Source organism: Pristis pectinata, chromosome 3, assembly GCF_009764475.1.
Source record: "Pristis pectinata isolate sPriPec2 chromosome 3, sPriPec2.1.pri, whole genome shotgun sequence".
Classification (NCBI taxonomy): Eukaryota; Metazoa; Chordata; class Chondrichthyes; order Rhinopristiformes; family Pristidae; genus Pristis; species Pristis pectinata.
The window spans coordinates 96,849,917-96,871,038 of NC_067407.1; the positions used below are offsets into that span (position 1 = coordinate 96,849,917).

A 21,122-nucleotide genomic window follows, 5' to 3' on the forward strand; every position below is an offset into this window, starting at 1 on the left:
ACAGACTCTGATTAGATTATAGTTTTCCAAATGTGCTGCAATTATCCCCTTAATGAATGATTCTATCAATTTCAATCAACAAATGATAGGTTAATCAATGCTTTTTTACCTCCCTCCCTTTCTGAATTACGGGCGTCACATTGCAGTTTTCCAATCCTCTAGCACTTCTGAAGAAACAAAGGATTTATGGAAGACTACAACCGATGTATCTACTTTCTTAGTACTTATTCAGGACACTAAAATACAAGCCATCTAGGCCAGGGAATTTATCAGCCTTCAGCCTCATTAATTTGCCTTTTGCAATCTCTTCAATGATGGTTAATGAGATGCTCATAACATCTTTTGCAGTAAAGATTGAATATAAAATATCTGTTTAACTCCTCTGTCATTTTCGTTATCCCCATAATGATTTTTCCCAGCTTCATTTTCTAAGGGGCCTTTGTTCACTGAACCTCTTCCTTCTTTTTCCAAATACTTAATGCAGCTCTTATTGTCTGTTTTTACATGTTATTAGCTTGCACTCAGTTTATCTTCTTTTTTTTTTGGCATCCTTTACCTGATTCTGAATTTACCCCAATCTTCACGTCTACCACTAACTTTTGCTTCCTTATACGTTTCTTTTTGGCTTAATTCCCTCCTTAACTTCCTTGATTAGCTACAGTTGGTTCATCCTCCCACAGAAATTTGAAAGAGAAGCAAACCAACAATATTAAAAAATTACTGATTCCTTCAACTACACACTAACTCCTCAAATAATTGTCTCAGTTGGAATTGGTTCTGAAATTCTTTCCTCGGGTTTATTAACAGAAGGACCAGATGCTTGCCCAGGTTAGAGGACTTGCATATCCATCAATACAAAGGTTTGAACATCAGTTTATAATCATGCCCTTTAATTTCAGTGTGCTATCAGAGCTGGTTTAGCAATCTACTGGGCCTCCTAGGATCGTATCAAATGTTCCAAAACTGATACTAAACGTTCACATTTTTAAGAGCTAAGCAACAAAATTATCGTCTATACCCAGGCACCACAGCTCCAATGACCCAGGTTCAAGTGCTGCCTTTGTAAAGTTTGCACATTCTCTTTGTGACTGTGTGGGATTTCCCCCGGATTCTCTGGTTTATACTACATCCAAAAGATTTGAGGGTTGCTAAGATAATTAGCCAATCTAAGTTGCCCCTAGATTGTAGGTTGCACAGAAATAGGATTGTTCTGTGAACCAGCATAGACCTGATGGGCCAAAGTGTCCTCCTTCCATATTGTAAGGAAATAAGACTTTCTTCTGAGCAACACGGTAAAGAGTTGCAATGAGCAGGAAATATATAATATAAACAAGGTCCTGATTGGTGAGAACTAGAACAGCAACTACTGAGTACTGTTAACTTACTCTTAGAAGGAAAAAAGCGGAGCAGTTACAGATGAGCCATTTTTTTAAAATGTAAAAGTAGAAGCTGGTGGAAGCTTGGAAGGCATTTCCACATATAACAAATGACCCAGAATCAATTGTTAATTCTGAAACTGAGGTTGATAGATTTTTGTTAAGCAAGATATTAATGGATATGGGGCAAAGATGGATACAAGGTTAGGTCACAGATTTGCAATATCTCTAAGTAATCGAGTATGCTTAATGAAGTGACATTGCAAGTATCAACTGTTTGCCACAATAATCCTGTGTTCCAATGGATTAAGTTGAATGGTCTTGAAATATTCTCATAGAAGAGACTTTACTCAGAGCTGGCTTCAAAAAGGCTCTATAAAATGCTCTTGACAAGAATTTTTCCAATTAAAGTAGTAATTAGAAATCTGCAACTGGATCCTCGACTTCCTTATCGGGAGACCACAGTCACTGCAGATCGATAATAACATCTCCTCCTCGCGGACAATCAACACAGGCACATCTCAAGGATGCATGCTCAGCCCACTGCTCTACTCTCTCAACACTCACGACTGTGGGGCTAGCCACAGCTCAAACGCCATCCATAAATTCACCGTTGACACCACTGTTGTTGGCAAATTCTCAGATGGTGATGAGGCGGCGTACAGGAGTGAGGTAGATCGACTGGTTGAGAGGTGTTATTAACAACAACCACACACTCAATGTCAACAAGACCAAGGAATTGATTGTGGACTTCAGAAAGGGGAGGCTGTGAGAACACGCTCTTAATTGAGGGGTCAGTGGTGGAATGAGTGAGTAGCTTCAAGTTCCTGGGTGTCAACATCTCAGAGGGTCTATCCTGGGCCCAACACATTGATGCAATCACAAAGGAGGCACGCCAGTGGCTCTATCTCATTACAAGTTTGAGGAGATTTGGTATGTCACCAAAGACTTGCAAATTTCTACAGATGTATGGTGGAGAGCATTTTGACTGGTTGTATCACCACCTGGTATGGAGGCTCCAATGTGCAGGATCCAAAGAGACTGCAGAGGGTTGTAGACTCAGCCAGCTCCATCACTGACACAACCCTCCCCACCATCAAGGACATCTTCAAGAGGCAGCACCTCAAGAAGGTGGCAACCATCATTAAGGACCCTCACAATGCCCTTTTCTCATTACTACCATCAGGGAGGAGGTACAGGAGCCTGAAGACCCACACTCAATGTTTCAGGAGCAGTTTCTTCCCCTCCACCATCAGATTTACGAATGGTCCATGAACCAATGAACTCTACCTCATTATTCCTCTTTTGCACTATTTTATTTATTTTTTTGGTAACTTAGTAATTTTTATGCCTTGCACCATAATGTTGCCACAGAGCAACAAATTGCACAATGTATGTCAGTGATAATAAATCTGATTCTGAAATTTTAGTTAACTGAATAAATACAATACTCTCCAGAATGTGGGCAACCTATTGGCACTTGGGAATTGGATGGATACCATGATGAGGAGAAAACAAAGTTGCTGTTTTAGAAGACCAACCAATTCAAAATATGAACCCAGAGAACGTTAGCCATTGTAAAAACTACTCTTTATGGAAAGAGGCAAGAGTAGCTTATTTCATGGAATTTTGCTCCAAGCCAAGAGGACCAAACATGCATTTTATGAAACAGTTCCATTCAGCCTGAGTTTAGCTATATCATTTCTCCCAAGCATTCCTTTTAATAGCATGGGTAACCCAAATAATTAAATTTCACGCATAGCATGACTCTTCTCCTCTACACAAACTACAAACCCAAGCACAGAATATCAGCTCTTACATTCATAAGGGTTAGAGACTGCACTGGATTTTGAAGAGGTTGGGTACAAGTTGTTGGGTTAACAGCAGATGTATGAGATTAGGAATTGGAGAGATGTGGTGAAAGGGAGCTGTGAGTAAAAGGGTTTGGAATGCAAGAAAGTCAGGGGGAGCAGGTGAGGAAACTCACCCAACTCTGAGGATGAAATTTGGGCTGCTGCACTGCCACTGCTGGGCAGTATTTCACCTAGCTCCAGGAGAGGACTGCCTGTAATCAACCTGAAAGGTTAGTTTTATTTCTCTTCCCACAGACGTAGCCTGATGTGCTGAGTATTTCCAGTACTTTCTGTTTCTAGATTTCCAACATCTGCAGTTTTTTTTCTATTTTCTTTTGGAGTTGGTGAGGCGCTACCTCCTAACAGTTTCTTCAGCCACCTTTTGTAGTCCCTTCAAGGAACACCGCAGAATTAAACAATCTTGTTAGAAACTTGTAGAGTGCACTTCCTAGCTGCCTTTTAAATTTTGCAAGAGGGCCCCGAAACAGGCAAAAGACTTCTTTTTGGACAACATAATCAACGTATTAACTTCAGGCATCAGGAATGTCCAGAAGCAACAGGCATCAATATGGCAACACCCACAAGTACAGATTAGGCATTTTCTAAATCAGCCAAACAAACATTCCAAAGGAATAAAGACTGAATTAAACTGTAAACCTACAAGTGAACAACAATAATGAAAAAATAGCAAGCTGCTGGAGGAACTCAGTGGGTCAGGCAGCATCTGTGAAGGGAAATGGACAGTTGACATTTTGGGTTGAGGCTTTTCATCTGGTCCAAATGAAGAGTCTCAACCCAAAATATCAACTGCCCAATCCCCTCCACAGATGCTGCATGACCCACTGAGCTCCTCCAGCAGCTTGCTTTTTGCTCTAGATTCCAGCATTTGCAGTCTCCTGTGTCAACAACAATGAAAGAAAGCATAACCAATTTTTGCAGCCTCAAAAAATTTCCATGCAGGGCTGAAGATAGATAGTCAAAGGTACTATATTAACCTGACATAAAATGAACCAGATATGGTATGAGAACGTAATAGGTATTTTGTGCCACCAAGCCTGTATCATCATTCAACATTTTGTGGCTAACCTTTTAACTCGAAAACCATTTTTCTTATCTCCATTTTCCTTGATTTCCTCAATGGCCAAAAATCTCAGTCTCTATTTTTAATGCAACCAATGACCGAGCCTCCAAGGGACTCTGAATTACTGAATTCAAAAGGTTCAATCCTGAGTGAAGAAATTTCTCTTCATTTTAGTCTTAAGATGGCTTACCTCTCATTTAGAGACTTATTTCCCCCTAGTCCTAGACTCAGGCAGAGGAAACATCCACCCTGCATCTACCCTGTTGAGCTTTCTAAGAAAGCAGGGGAAAGGAATGGTTTAGCAGTTGACCAATGTCTTTAGTATATTCTCCAATGACTTTAATCAAATTGCTTACTTGCACAAGGATGGAGGAGTAGTAGATCTAAAAAGTGTGAATTTTAAATCTACTTGAATGTTCACAGATTGCTACAATACAACCAATATGAAGAAAGTTTTACCACAAAATTGCAGAGTATTGGTGTATATTAATAGCCATTTAGTATACATTAAAGAACACCACCGTACAACCTATAAAAGTCTTTGGCTAAAGCTCATCTGCAGTCCAGTTCCCTATTTTAGACAACTCTCAGATGGGCAATATAATGCCTTAGAAAAGGCAGAGATCCCAGCTACTCTGATGGGCTTAAGTGGAGCAGAGATGAAGAGATCTACAAAATAATATCAAGGCCCACATGCCATGCCAATGGATAACTTATCCCTATTTAACAGATTAAGAGGGACCAGAAGACACACGTTTCAACTATTTGAAAACAGAAGTTGTTGAGTAGTTTGGGAGCTCTTCCTTTATGGAACTGTCTTGAGCCTCTAGAATAAACTTCAGCAGGCATAGAGTGTGCTGACTTCAAATGAAAACTGGCTGAGATGTGGGTACTAATACAACTTTCAATGGAAATTCTTCCCAAACCTCTCCAGATGGTTAAACCCAGAACATTTCTCATCATGACCCTGCTTTTTTTTCTTTTATGTGCCCCTCACAGGAGATTACATGGCTGCAAGGTGGAAATATCTAGGCTTGAAATTCCAATCATTAAACAAACAGTGAACCAGTTGTTCTTTCTCTGCACGTCAATTTTGTATGTTTATAAAAAAAACATGGCTACAAAGCAGCAAGTGTTGATTTCTGCCTCCTCACTAAAGATCCATCCCTCTCTGCAGGATCATTGCACAAGTCCTGTAACTGATTCTATAACTAACTGATAAGCTGAGATCCTATCCACTGCAAACTTAAGAACAAGAGCACAAAACTAAATGGAGTATTAGCTTGAGGAGTGCAAAGGAAGTCAAAACTGTACTGACAGTGTACGGGCAAATAACTTTCAAAGAGAAAAACTGTTGCTATCAAAAAATGATCAGTTATATTCATCAAGATGTTAAACATGTTACTTACAGTGACATTAAATTATTGAATAACCCCTGCCCAAAACACCCAGCACACACAGCATACTGTAAAACAGCAACATTGCAATCAGCTCTGTTGGCAATGGAAAATGGTTCGTATTTTTTGCCAATTGCCCAATGTGAAAATGGGCATTACAGTGTTGTCCAGATCTAGAAATGTTTTATTAATTAAATGATAAAAAGCAAAGACATAAATATGCTGGGGGAAGGTCCAGATCCACCACGTTGCTGCAGCAAATTTTGATGTTGTGGAAAAGACCTCATCATCTCAATGAAATGCACATGGTGAAATGAAAAAATTAAAATCCAAATAATGAATGGCTAAAAAACTCAAGAGAATCAAGGGACTCACAATGTTGCCTCAAAATGATTATCAACACTTTCATCAATGGTAACAGATACCAATAAGTATATGAAATGCCCGATTAAACACTTAAGGTTTGCACATCATTCATAAACTAAATACAAATTTCTTACCCTTTGAATAAACTTTTCCACACTCTGTACCACATGTTTGTAGAACTGCAATGTAAAAAGAAAAAATAATTAAATTGTTGAAGACAATTGGAGAGTTTAACAAAGCATAAAGCATAAAGTCAGGAAGTGATGCTAAAGCCATTTAAAACATTTGTTTGGTGATCTAATTTAGGGCACCACACCTTAGGAGGATGCAAAGTTGATTGATGGATTGGTTCCAGGCTCAGGGTCAACTTATGGATTGATTGGAAAAGTGGGGATTGTTCTCCTTACAGCAGGAAATCAAAAGAAGATTTGATAAAGATTGGTTTAAATTACAAAAGATTCTAATAAAATTAGCTGGGGGAAAGTGATCTTTGACCACGAGCCCTGCACACACCTTAAAGTACCTGCGGATGGTTGTACTCATCCTTATACTTTGGTTTACTTTGATGGAACTCATGTGTAAGTAGTAAGGGCAATTACTGGCTGGTGCTACTCCATCCATTTAAGGCAAATGTCTAAAGACGAATTTCTCCTGCTACTGTTTCCGATGGCTGACTGGTAGACAACCAAAGGACATGGATTTGAGGATGATGGCGAAAGAACCAAAAATGGCATGAGATAAACTATTTTATATTCAGCTTGTGGTTAGGGTTGGCAAGCACTGCTTGACTTGGTTTTGGATTCGATACTGGACATTGAAAAATGAATTGGCTAAACAATGAAGGAGAGAAAATTGCAGGAGTCTGGTCAAAGAACCGACATTAACTGGCCATGAAGAAGGCACACCAGTGTCTGTACTTTCTTAAAGGCTAAAGGAGATTCGACACGTCATCAAAGATTGACACACTTCAACAGATGTACAGTGGAAAGCATTCTGACTGGTTGCATCACAGCCTGGTATGGAAACTCCAATGCACAGGAATGCCAGAGGCCAAGGAGAATGGTGGGCTCAGCCAGTTTCATCCCAGGTATTGCTCTCCCCACCTCAAGGACATCTACAAGAGGCAATGTCTCAGGAAGGCAACATCCATCATTAAGGACCCCCACCATCCTGACCAAGCCCTTTTCTCATTGCTGCCATCAGGCAGGAGGTACAGGAGCCCGAAGACCCACACCTCAAGCTTCAACAACAGCATCTCCCCTACTGCCATCAGGTTCTTGAAACAACCTGCAGAACCCAAATTCTACCTCAGACTATATTTCCTTCAACTTGCACTAATGTCATTATGTTAATATAAATTAAGCATAACTTACACAACAAAATAAAAATAAAGTTTATAATTTACATTTGTCATGTTTGTAACACACCATGCTGCTGCAAAAAGCTAATTTTCATGACATTTACATTTCATGACAATACACTTGAACTTGATATTCTTCAAAAGATCAGTTACTAACATTTTGGGTCAAATGGCTCTTTCCTAGAGTTCTATTCTAAGCAATGGAAAAAAACAACAGCAAATTCTAGCTCAGGAAAACAGGAGGGCAGAGCATCTCAGCAACTTATACTGAGAAATTCCCAATATCCGCAAAGGAACTGCTATAGCAGTAAGTGGAATAAGCTAAGGGAATGCAAAGCTAAATCAAGTAAACAAAAATTGAACAGGATAACACGATTATTTCATCAATATTGTATCAAATCGTTTCTAAGCAGGAGGACTTTCTTGGTACAATACTTTTGGACTCTGCTCCTTTAAAATTTCCCTTAAAGACTAACTCTTCTAGATCCTCCCCAGTCTATGAACACCCAACTTATATATACAAATGTACATTTGGGAGACCAGGTCGGATGGATTTGCTGGCTGCTGCAGGGCTGCAGTCAGCTTCAGCCATCTGGGAACTCAGTTCACGGCTGCATTTCTGACTTGTAAACTGTCCGGACTACAAACAGTTCACAGGAACAGGACTCTGCCATAACCTGGGGAGGACCTGTAAATCTCCAATCATCCAAATTAGTATTTCCTTATGGCCTTCAGTGCTTTTTGTCTGACTGTTCTCAGGAATGGCCCCTTGGATGCCTTATTACATTAAGTTGCACAATTGCTACACAGCCAATGACACCATTTTCCTTCAGCCTATTTTCTGAGTTTTGTGGCCTACGGGATAGTCTATCCTTCAGTTTTCACATGACAACCTGAGCAAAGTTGGAGCATTTCCAGCAATGGTCTTTCTTTCTGTCCATCCTGCCAGCAAGACCTTCAAAAGATTGCTCCTCTTCATCTTCCACTTCCTGAATCAAATCTAATTATCTTCTGTCTCCATCCAAATGGAATTACGCTAAATTCCAGCTCCTAGATCACTGTATTTACAACTTCTCATGCCTGTAACTGCCCAGTTCCTGACAAATCAATTGAAATCCTGTCACTTGTGGATTCCCTCCCTCATCTCTTCTCTGACAATCTCACCAATAATCTGGAATTTCCTCTTAAACCTCCATGAAGGTCAAATTTCCATTTTCTTTAAAAAGATTAATTGAATCTGCTTCAACAAATCATTGTGAGAAATCAATACATAGTTCAACAACCTTCAGATGAAATAAATCTATCCCAATCTAGAGATAATTTTAAATTACATTGGTCATTGACTCTGCGATGAGAAATAGTTTTTCCCTATTCATTTTATCAAAACATAATTTAGAAGAACACCTCTATTAACCCTCTGAGATTTTTTTTTGCTCCTGTAATAAACTTAGCATTTCAAGCATATTGCCATAACTGGTGGACCTGTGCTGCATGTATTCCATATAGTGGAAGCACACAAAACTTCAAAAAGTACTTTAGCTACAGTGTAAGCATTGGTACAAATTCATACCTTACTTACTCTTGTATTATTGTAATTCTGTTTAAAGAGGCAATCCAAAGGAAAGTAGGTATCAGGCACAACTAATCTGTACAAGTGGTTATTATCAATGTGCCTTCATCTATATTGACCTCCTTGTGTCAGCATGACATTCTATTCCCTTTTCACAAACTTTTGTAATATTCATTTTAAAGCAATTAAGCTGTTTGCCTCAGCCAATTCCTGTAGTTGCAGATAACACATTCAAACTACTGAGGTAAGAAGTTTTTCCTCAAAGCCCTATTGTATTTGTTTGTAACCACCTTGCTTATATGGCTCATTTTGAACTCTCTCATAAATTGACACAATGACCCAGAATTTTTTGCCAGAAGCAATCTGTCTGTATGTTAAGTATAAACTTGCCTTTTGATAATGTGATTGCAACTTCTGGACAGAAGCCACCATAACCTGCTTCTGCAAAGCCCTGTAACAAGGCTGTGTATGTAAATGTGAATGCATGAGGGTGGGGCAAACATACCCTTGCCACACCTCCCCTCAGGTTTTCATGCAGTGCCATCTAACTCATGCACCCTCGCATAGCTAGCTTTCAAATCTGTCAAAATGGGAACATTCCAGAAAACAATTTATTATTCTTAATAAAAACTGTTTCAGCTTTTGTTTAAAAACACTTAAAATATTAAAATCATTTAACTAAATTCAATTCAAAAAGTTCTTCCTTCAGAATCGTAAAGCACGTTAACAGGCCATTCGGGCCAACTCGTCCACACCAACCAGCGGGCACCTATCCGTATTAATCCCATCGGCCAGCATTTGGTCCATAACCCTCTATGCCTAAGCCAATCAAATACTCATCTAGGCACTTCTTAAATGGTGTTAGTGGCCCATCTTCAATCACTCTCTCAGGCAGTGCATTCCAGGTACTTGCCACTCTCTGGGTGAAGGAGGTCACCCTCATATCCCCTCTGAATCTCTTCCACCTTGCCCTAAACCTATGTCCTCAAGTTTTATCTACCTCAGAGGTGGGGAAGGTTTCCCAGTCTACCCTATCTATACCCCACATAATTTTACATACCTCAGTCATGTCCCCTCTTAACCTCCTCTGCTCCAGGGAGAATGATGTTGCTTTCCCAGTCTCTCTTCATAACTGAACTGCTCCATCCCAGACAACATCCCGGTGAACCTCCTCTGCACTCTCTCCAGCAATATCACATCCTTCCTATACTTTAGTGACTAGAACTACACATAGCTCTTCAGCTAAGGTCTGACCAAGGTTTTATAAAGTCCAAGCACAACCTCCCTACTTCTGTATTCACTGCTCAGACTAATGAGGGCCTATATCCCATTTACCTTTCTAACCATGTTAATTATCTACAAAGCCACCTTCAAGGATCAATGGACCTGTCCTCCAAGGTCTTTCTGTTCCTCAGTATTCCCTTGGACCCTAGCATTCATGGCATACATCCTAGCCTCGCTCGAAGTCCCAAAGTGTTTGTTGCCATTTTTCAGCCCATTTCACCAACACATCATTATCTCTCTGCAGCCTAAGACTACCTTCCACACAATCCACAACTCCAAGAATCTTCATGCCATCTGCGAACTTTTACCTTAGGCTTCCACTCTCACCACCGCAGAGACTAAGAGTCTCAAATTTCACATTGCTCATTTTTTTCTGCCTTTAGTCAAGAGGTAGGGATTCTCATATTAGTGAAGATGTCACTTTTTCTCAAGGAGGCTTTGAGAACATCGTTTGCTGTGATGGAGCTCAAAATAAAGTCTGGTGTCAGGCATGTAAACAATATGACTTGACCATCAAGTGCAAATAGTATCATAGGAGCCAACGATGAGATTGGTTCACTTTTTCTGCCAGTGTACTTGAAGGATTTTGCAGAAGCAGTGTTGATGGTACATCTCTCGTGTTTCATGGTTCCTTCTGTATGTGGTCCATTTCTCTGAAGCATAAAGGAGGATGAGGATCACTGCTACCTGGCAGATTGTGAGCTTTAAAAAGAAGTTTTTGAAGTGGAAGTAGATAAATTTTTGAAAGGTTGGAGAATTGACTATGGGGATCGGACACAAAGGAGCAGTTGCAGGTAAGAGTAGATCAGCCACAATCATATTGAATGGAAGGCCAGACTTGGGGGCAGGTGGCCTGCTCCTGCTTTTTTGTGTTCCTGTCAACAGATGTACAGTGATTTAGTGGGCAAGAGGTCATGAAAAATGCCAATATTACCCACAGAACTTCTGGCTCGAATATCGGGTAAGGTGCCACCAAATTCAGGACCACTGAGTGAATGTGTCAGTTCTGAATTTACTGGCTGTTCCTCAGTAGTAAAGTTGTAGTAATTCATTAGTATTTATGGTGAGGAATCCACTCTAGTAAACAACCTGGCACAGGTAATAATGCATTCATTCATTTGAATGAAGAGGAATAGCTGCAAGATTCTCATGGAGTGCCTCATAGCTCCAGGGACCAAGGTACAATCCTGGTCTTGGGTTCTGTTTTTGTGGAGTTAGCACATTCTACAGGGGTTTCCCCCATGGGGCTGCAGGCTTCCTTCCAAACATCAGCTGGCAAGTTAACCGGCTGCTATAAATTGCAACTAGTGGGGATGAAAGGATAATTGGGGGAGTTGATAGGTAAATAAGCATGAATAGGGTATAGGGAGATAATTGGAGGAATGGGGCTGATAACTGTGCTCAATGACTTGATGGACCAAATGGCCTCTTTCTGTGTCATGAAGAAATAAAGTATAAAAATATCATGGCAGAGCATGGTCTTGTGAAACATTCTCTATACTTAAACTGAGAATCTGCCCACTGAATCTGTTGGATTAGATCTGGCATAGTAACAATGAGTCCATTCATATCAGTAGAGGGGAATAGTTATAACAAACTTTGGAAGGCAGTAAAGAATCTACTTTCTTTTTAATGAATTGAGCTGCATTAAACATTTCAACTGACCAGGTGCTGTATTTTTTATTTGCAAATACAAGTTTGTTTTTACATTTTTTTAAAATTGTTTCATTGACTTTAAAGTTTTGTATGCCAGGAACATTCAGAAGCACTTAAAAGCTGCTATAGCTGGTTGTCCAAGTTTTTTTATTGACTGGTTTGTGGCTGGGGCTTGTTCTGGCCTTTCCATGTGCCAGCTGTACACTGTGCAAGGCCGTGCCATGAATCAGTGATTTATCATTAATGAGTGGGATAACTTAAGAGCACAATTGCAGATCTGCAAAGGGAAACTTTATATATATCCCATAAGTCAGTATTACATGCAAACTACTTAAATATTTAGATTAGTACTTTTATTATAGTGAAAAGGTATAAATCATTCTTTCTTGAAGGGCCAAAAGATAATAGGGTAGTGTTTCGGAACTACAAGTAACTTAGTTACTGAAAAGCATGTGTATGTGTGCACTTCACAGCAAGAGCAACAGGATCATTATCAGTAGCAAAAGTAGTAGTTAATTATTTACTTCCTCATCTGAAGGCACTGTTGTCATGAGCACAACCCTACTTAATCAGCTGGGATAAACCCAGAGGATTTCTGGTCAAAAATAATTCAGTACCATCTTATGCAATGCCCTTTCATATCAAGTCATTTAGGTAAGATGCTTGCTATCAAATTTGATTTGTACTTCACTGCATTACTTTTCTTCCTACCTATTCTAACAACTATTCGCATAATCATAACTTTTGCTTCATATTATTTCTTGCTTGTATATTTACTTTAATTATGGAATACAACTTCTTCAGTCATTACACCTAGGAACTGATCATTCACAAGACAGTCCAAGTATTCAGCCAACTCTAAATATGGTATCACAACAACTCATGTTAACAATGAAAGTTGCAAGGAATTAAAATTGCAAATATTAATTATAAATTAGGGAAAAGAGTAAATAAAATTAAAAGAACTAAGGAAAAGAAAAAGGGTTTGCAAAAATGTTTACTTTGAATTTTTAATTGATACGTGGCCATTTTAGTAAGCTAAGGATGATATCACAAGTAAACACTTTTATACTGCTATTATACAAGCTTTTTTGAGAATTAGGCAAAGCATATAAACTGCAAATTTAGTATTGATCATTTTCCCCTAATTTATTTTAATAAGATTTTAATTTTTCAATTTTATTGACTAATACCTTTATTTTTGGAGCTTGAATTAGATTTCTGTAGGTTTAAACCCGAATGAATATAAACTGTCTTTTAGCACAATTGGCAATAGAATTGTGGACTGATCATTAACAACTGACATAATTTTACTGGAACACACATTGTTAAGAGCACACATCAAGAACAGATTTGTTTTGGACATGTTGCTGTAAAAGAAGAATGGCAGAGAGGTGCAAGGAGCTGGGGTATGAGGGGCAAGGAAGCTGGTTGGGCGGGTCTGGCAATGTGAAAAACAAGACTCAACCCTGGATTAAATCTGGTCCTGACAGAGCAGAAGTGGATACCATGAGTCCCAATGACAGAGGAGCTGCCTTAACCTGCAGCTGTACAGGAAGTTTCCAGAATGTAGCTGATCATTCAAACCGATACCTGGTTTTCAGTCAAAGGAGCAGAGTCCAATCTTTTGTCCAGATTCAATATTTGGGAGAGGCTGGACCTTCACTGCATCTCCACCACCCTCTCCACATCCACCTCACACCTCCCCCTCGCCCTCCCCATCCCCAACCAGCATAGCTGACCAACACCCTTTTGAGTAGGATGTGATGTGTAGCCAAATACTCAACCATCTAAAGTTTGTTTTTCAGTTGTGAACATTGAAAAGTTCAGTTGTCTATAAGTAGAGCTGATTTTACTAACAACAGATTCCCTTAACTGGGAACAGGCTGCTGAGGCACAATCCCAGAAGCTCTGCAAAGCCAAAAGGCACCCCACTTCAGACAAGTTTCCACTCCTCCAGGCCCCTCCCTTCCCATCAAAGATGCAATTTGGTGTCCTAACCATCAACAATACAACATGTGCACCGTATTAACTGGTGTGAAGCTGAAACTCCTTTGATGTCAGCACCTCACCACTAACAACTCAAAAATCAAACTTCATGCAGAAATGGCCCCCCCCCCCCCCAACTCTCTCTACCCTCTCAACACTTCACAATAAAGCAACAGGAGGCACATGTAATTTAACATTTTTTTTTGCTTTTGTGATATCAAAGTTGATCAATAAATACATCAACTTTAACCTATACAAATAAAAATTAACCTGATGTTCTGCTTTTATGTAAAAAATTTGAAGTTCTTAGATGTTTAACATTGTGGACTTTACAGTCCTACAGAAGCCTCTATTAAAATTATGGCTTTAACAAGTGGATTTTATGACCCAGTGATCCCTCAGGTGTAAACCTTCCGTGTTAGATCAACAGGCATGTGTGTAGTGTAAATTTTATTTTTATTAAAACATAGCTATTTTTGCAGTTAACTGATACATTTAACATGTTAGAAAATTAATACACTTAACTTTGCATTAATTGTATCATCAACTGCGATTAATTGACAACCCTAATTCAAAATAAAGAACAGATTTGTTGTTTCGGACATTCCTAGAGCAAACTGATGATATAAAGCAAATCAAGAGGTATTTGTTTACAATCATCTTCCATGCACTAATATTATGTTTGTTTTCCTTTTTTTTAAACCTGCCCATTTTATTAGCCCAAAATTATAACCATTACTGAATTTATAGATACAACCATTCTCCAAAACTCATTTCATTCAAAGCACTTTCATTAAAGCCAAAAAAGTGTATTGAGAATAATTATTTGAAGAGAAGACATTAAAAAGGGCTGTATCATGCTAATGGCAAATTGATAGTCCAGTAGAAAAATACTGGCTAGCGGGGTTAACATCAGTGCATTCCAGACTTCCACCAAGGCATACTGCATTGTGCAAACACAGCTTCTCCCCAGATTTCAACAGGGTTCTGTTCCAGAGAACTGTTCGTAACCCAAACAGGCTTGCAAGTCGGAAATGTTACTTCCCAGCAATATATTTAAATAAATATATAGGCCAACTAAGAACAATGTGCAGTAAAACTGGGATGTTTAACTCAACTATTCAGAATTTTCTGCAGGATGCAATGACATTGCTGCAAACTGAGTTCTCACATAGCAGAAAATACCTACTACCCCACAGCAACTAGCCAATCCATCCCAGTCTCCCAAATGCTCTTTTGTATGTACAGCCTGTACGTAAATCAGACGTTTGTAACCTGGGGAGGACCTGTATGGAAAACAATGGGGGTCTGCTATCAGTATAAATGACTACCTACCCCTTGGATTTGGCACCTATGTACATATGCTGTTCCTGGATATATTGAGGGGACAAATACACTTCATACCTGGCCCCTCAGCTGATATTAGCTCATTTAAATTGGATTATTAACTTTCATCAAGTAGGTAAATGAACTTGGTGGTTGATTCTTTTTTCCTTTAATTAACATTAATGTTTATACTTAATTTACATAAAAATGTTAATGTATTTAAAAACAAAATATACATTTCTAAAAATAATTTTAAAATATTTAAACTGTTGAAAAGTGTCTTTGAATCAGAGTGATCCAGGGTTGGGCCTCAGTTTATACCATTCAAGATTTAGTCATCACTCTTGAACTATTCTGCCTTGTGGAACAGCTGCAGCAGTGAGGCCTCTGGGGCACTGGGAATGATATGGCTACAAAAGACAAGGTGCGATCTGGGCAGAAGATGAACACGAGATACAGGCTGGCTCATGTGCGATCCATTCAAGATGTCAGCATTCAGTTCAGACCCAGTTCTAATGAATTATCTGTACTTGAAATTTGCATTTTTTAATAATTTTCTTTCTTTATACATAAAAATGATTTAAACCATGCATATGCAGAATAAAATTTCCAAAGTTTGAGATCGTGGTCAATTATGATGACTGTAATAGATTGCAAGAGGACAAAGGTAGGCTAAAAGAACGGGCAGAACAGTGGCAGGTAATGCACAGAAGTGTAGGCAGAAGGAGAGACAACCTAGATTGAATGGAACAATCCTGAAAGTTTTGCAGGAACAGAGGCGAGTTGGTTTCTTATGTGCATACCTATTTGAAAAAGTCAATGCAAGTAGAGAGGGTTACTAATGGCTATGAGATCCTGATTATCATGAATAGAGTAGAAAAGTAGAAGTTATATAGAATGTGAATACAATTAGGCCGTAGTTGAAATCCTGCCAATCTAGTCACGAACTTGAGGAAAGATGTCAAGGTCCTCAAGAGGATGCTGTTACAAGTCAGGTTGCTATTTGGTGAATGTCCCTTTAAGGAACCTGGACAGTAGAGCAGTAGTGTGTGTGTGGTGTCATCAAGACAGCAAGATAACAACGTGTTGGCTGTTTTTGCTCAGAGAGTCAGTGAAAAGAGAGAGACAGACAGACAGACAGACTGACTGCTGGTCTCTGTATCGATGGATGAAGAACAATAGCTGTCTGTCACTACAATCCATGTATGGATGTGTGGATTTTTGGAGCAAACAGGTGGAGTCCACTTTGTCGTTAACCTGTAGTGGGAAACAGGTATTTTTGTGGGTGGCCACATATCGGATGCCTTCGGGGTGGCAGATACTTTGGAACAAAGCAATGGAGATCATTGGAGATTGAGGTGTCATACGGGTTCTATCGTGGAACATGTGGATTTCGTAATTTCTCTCTATATTCTCTCTACATTTTCTCTTCAGTCAACGGTGGTTTTGCAAAAGCCTTTGCTCACGTTTCACCTTATGACTTGCTGAACTGAACTTTGAGAACTATTCCTAGACTTGGGAGTTTGGGAATTTGCCACACACACACTTTGAGTTTAGTTTTGGGGTTAATGTTTAATATCTAACATTTTTACTTTTCTTAACATTATAAGTAGTTATTAAAATAGTTGTTAACACTTATACATGTGTCGGTGTGTTTCTATTGTTGCTGGTACGTAACAATGCAGAAAAAATGATTCCAGGGATGAGAGATTTCAACTACAAGATTAGACTGAAGATGATGAGGTTGTTGTCCTTGTTGCAAAGAGGTGTACACAATCATGACTAGTTTAGAAAGGCAAAAATAAAGAAGCTATGCCCAAGAGATGATTCAAGGACCAGGGCATATTTGTAATCTGGGGCATAATACTCAAGGTGAATGTGAGAAAAATGCTTCTTTGTTTAAAAATACAGACAGTAAGTTATGATCTGGAACTGAGCAGTTGCGGGGATAGTAATTCACATGGCTATGGGTAAAATGGGGGGGGGAAGGGGCCAGAGAGTGGGATGGAGAGTATTGTTCTATTAAATGCTATATATATTTGATGGCCAAATGACTTCATTCTGTGCCTAAAAATTTGCTCTTCTTGCAAATTTGGTGACCAGAAGGTCACACTCAAGCTTTGTGAACCAAAAACATTAAATCATGGCTCCAATTGATTTGGATATCTCAAGTAAGGGATTATGAGTATATAATTCCTTTCCCCCAACAGGATTCATCTGCCAATGAGGCAAGGACAAAGAAAAACTCTTTCCATATTTCCAGGCCCAAAGTTCAGTGTAAAAACCTAATACTTATGAAATTCCCAGGTCTTTAGTTTGAAAAGGACAGAATAGCAACTAAAAATCAAATGACAGACTGAATTTCAACTTTTCTAGACTTTTAAGGACTTAATTCACTGAACTCATGACATGCATTTATACCACAAACTTCAATTTATGCATTTGGAAAGTAGGATATGAGGGAATGCAAGTCAACATTGATAACTTATTTAAATTAGAAAATTCAGAAAGAACTAAAAATCAGACATTGCATTTATTCTGGCAGAATAGTTTCAGTTAACCATTAACAGAAGATGTGAATGCTAAATTACATTGGAGCAATTCTTTCAACGATATCAATTTTAAAACAAAAGGATTATTTAAATTTTAAGATTTACCTTAATCGACTTGATAGCAGCCTTTGTCACCTGGTTCATTTTAGCCCTGGATATAGGTGGTTTATACTCATTTAGGGAGTACAACTAAAAAGAAAGACAATAAATTTTAAGAATTGGGAAATCAACATACTTCACCAAATAAATGAGCATCTTGATACTGATACATTTAAAAAATTACATCAGTAGAGGGTGCTTAAATTTTAAGCAAGCAGAAACAGGAAGAAAAATAAGAACAGCTGGTATACTATCAGGAACTGAGACAACTATTTAAAACACGCCAGTACCCTTTCGATAGACTAGAATGATTGAGATGTGCCAGATCAGACAAAACTAAACAAAAAGTAAGCAATAATGCTAAAGCCAACTGCTAATACATGAAACCTTTGACAGATTAATGAACTTTGCATATGTAAAGGAAAAACAACCATATTGAATTTCTGTGCTACTGAAGCAAATATTTTCATTCTTTTGCATCTACACTTTTAGTAGGTGCAAGGCAAATTATGAAAAACAAAGGAGGAAACTAGCTGTTTAATGCCAGAGAATAAATGACAATAATTGAACATTATTGCTTACTTTGTTCCAGACACCCTAACTTCCACCATCATGAAATGACATTTTGAAAATATGTGCTCTTTCAAAAATGTGCAGAACTGAATGTATAAGATCAAACATTTAATTTTCTGTGATAACGACAGCACTAAAATATCCTTGAATGTCAACAATCCAGCAAGAAAAAAACTACTAAATTCAACTGGAAATCAGACATTTAAACAGAGAACAGAGGCAAATGCCAGCTGTAAATAGCTAAATCTCTCCAAAGTGGTATAGATATTTGTTTAAAAACCTGTATTGTGTGCAGAGCACCATTTCTCATCTGAAAAGGTAAGGTCTCACATCCCTTTCAACCCCACACTGCAGGCACATGTATGACTGGCACTGGATGATGCCAGGTTGCAAGCAACATCCCATCAGTCTCTTCTGAGCATTCAATAAATCAATTAAAAATGTTGTCCAAAATAGTCTGTTTTCATTTTGTAAACTGGAGCAGCATTCTACATTTTGCTGCTTGCTTAAAATCAAGGTTCATAATTACAATTAGCAATCTAATCATGTTGAATTTATATTGACCTATATTTCTAAGTGTTTTATTTAAATGTTCATAAGGTATTCAATTAAAGTCCAGATCTTTCAAATCATCTCTGTTTACTGCACATACTACTAATTCATACATCCATTTCAGAATTCCACCTATCCCTGTGTAATTTCTGAGCCAATGGATTCACATCAAATTAAAACTCCTTTAAACTGAATATCCTATAAACCAGGAAAACAAGTTAGTCGTAAATATACATCTTTTATTTTTTCCCGTCTACACAACAAAACATGAGATAGGTGTGCTGAAGAATATTAAGTTTTGAAACTACAAATAACCTGGATGCAGATTAGAATTTCCTTGAATTACTACTTGTATCTGAATCTCAGGCAAGGTATCCTCTACAAGGCTGATAAGTCAACAGCTCCAACAACATTCCTCATAGTACAAACATCTCATTTTATAAAGCAAAACACTGGTTATATATTCCGATGCATTCTGTATAAGAAAGTCCTATGTAATAACTTGGATCAAGAATGTGCCAATCAACAGTCATTCATATATAGCTCCTCCAGCTGGAAGATCAGGAAGTTTCAGGTGGACCACAAATTCTCATCCATTGAGTTCATAAACTTCCAGTGACAACCCGACATCAACCTTGACAGGTTATTGAGACATCACACTTAAAGCACAGTATTGTGCATTATCAAGCTTTTGGGGGTGAACTGGACAGGTACTAATGCATCTCTCTCCATATCTTTTGCACAAAGGCAAGCCCAACAGAATGTGGATGTCAATCTCTCCACCCAGATTGCAAACATGTTGAAAGGACCACTCTAGGAAGTCCCTTCTCACCATCATCCAGGCTGCATCTTGACACCAGTTGGTCAATTTGGACGTTGAAATACTGTGCCAAATGCCAAAAATTTATTCGGTCAGGTCCACTTTCTCCTTTTCCTATGGTACCCCAAGATCATTTCACGCTCATCATTGTTGGAGAGCTTTCAGATCAAAGACATTCAGGTCCTCTTAAACTTGTTAGAATACAAGTCAGGTCATTCCAGGAAAAGCTGTTAAATAAATCTACACTTTGGTTTTGATCCACTTAAGTGTTATGAGCATGGAAGTGAACACAGTATCTAAAGTGTCTAAAAAATGTGCATTTAAATGGCACTTTGTTAGCTCTCAAATAGCTCAAAAATTTATGTGCAACGGATTTCAGTAAAACTGACATAAAGCACTACCACATTGTTTGGAAATCTCGATGGTTCAGCATTTGATATGTCAGGGCCCCAATTACCATGCTCCATCTGACACAACTAGGCCCTGATTCCCATGCTCCCTTTGACACACTGGCACACTAGTTGTTGGTGTATTAATAGAAATAATATCGAATAGTTCAGAAAATCTCCTAGTCTGGCACCAAAGTCCCAAAGGTGCCAGATTATTGGAATTTTACTGTGCACATACAGAATTTATATACTTCTAATTGCACAAGAGGCAACAAAGCATAATCTGGTTTATGAGGCACAAAAATCTTCAGGTGGTTTGAAACTACCACTGATGTTAGAAATTTTTCAATAAATTTGTTTAAGAATCCTCAAACACAACAAGATTAAAACCAAAATTATATATCATCACATGAACATCAGATTATATTAATTCTGTGTCCTAATGGCAATAGTACTATACAGCAATTTCAGTTCCAATTGTGCACAAGTGTAAAATTATAATTACTCTTAAAATGCAAGATTCACTTGAGGATTAAGGAATTTACCTTGCAACAAATTGCAAATCGTATTAGCCAGGTTCAATTGCCAGTGTACGCTCAAATCAGAGCGTTGGAGTAGGTACAACATATTTCATGGTCACAAGGACAGAAAAAGGGGGGGGGGGGGGGGGGGGGGGGGCGGGGGAGGTGTGCGAACTATAATCCCTGGTCCTCATTGCTACCCAAGAATACTTGGTAAGTATACTTGCGTTTTGTACATATAAACAATTTGTATCAATCTACAGTCTTATAAATGCAAAAGTTTCAAAGATGAATGGGGGCCAAGGTGCTGTAAATTGACTAGCAATTTTTGAATTGTTTGAAATAAATGGCTTCATAC

The 21,122-nt window shown here is 38.5% G+C and overlaps 1 protein-coding gene across 6 annotated transcripts in view; it reads right to left on the bottom strand.

Annotated features, from left to right (window-relative positions):
* Positions 1-21,122, bottom strand: part of scaf8 (SR-related CTD-associated factor 8) — a 164,926-nt gene that overhangs the window by 135,847 nt on the left and 7,957 nt on the right. For 5 of the 6 annotated variants that reach the window (XR_007956060.1, XM_052012778.1, XM_052012781.1 and 2 more), the window contains exons 2-3: positions 17,916-17,999; positions 6,208-6,252 (exon numbers count right to left, since the gene is read on the bottom strand). Coding sequence is in view for 4 of the 6 variants with exons in the window: in XM_052012778.1 (XP_051868738.1) it covers positions 6,208-6,252; positions 17,916-17,999 (129 nt within the window). In the remaining 2 variants the exon portion in view is untranslated. Of the gene's footprint in view, positions 1-6,207; positions 6,253-17,915; positions 18,000-21,122 lie in introns of those variants that run through there. The other variant, XM_052012782.1, reaches the window with a different exon arrangement.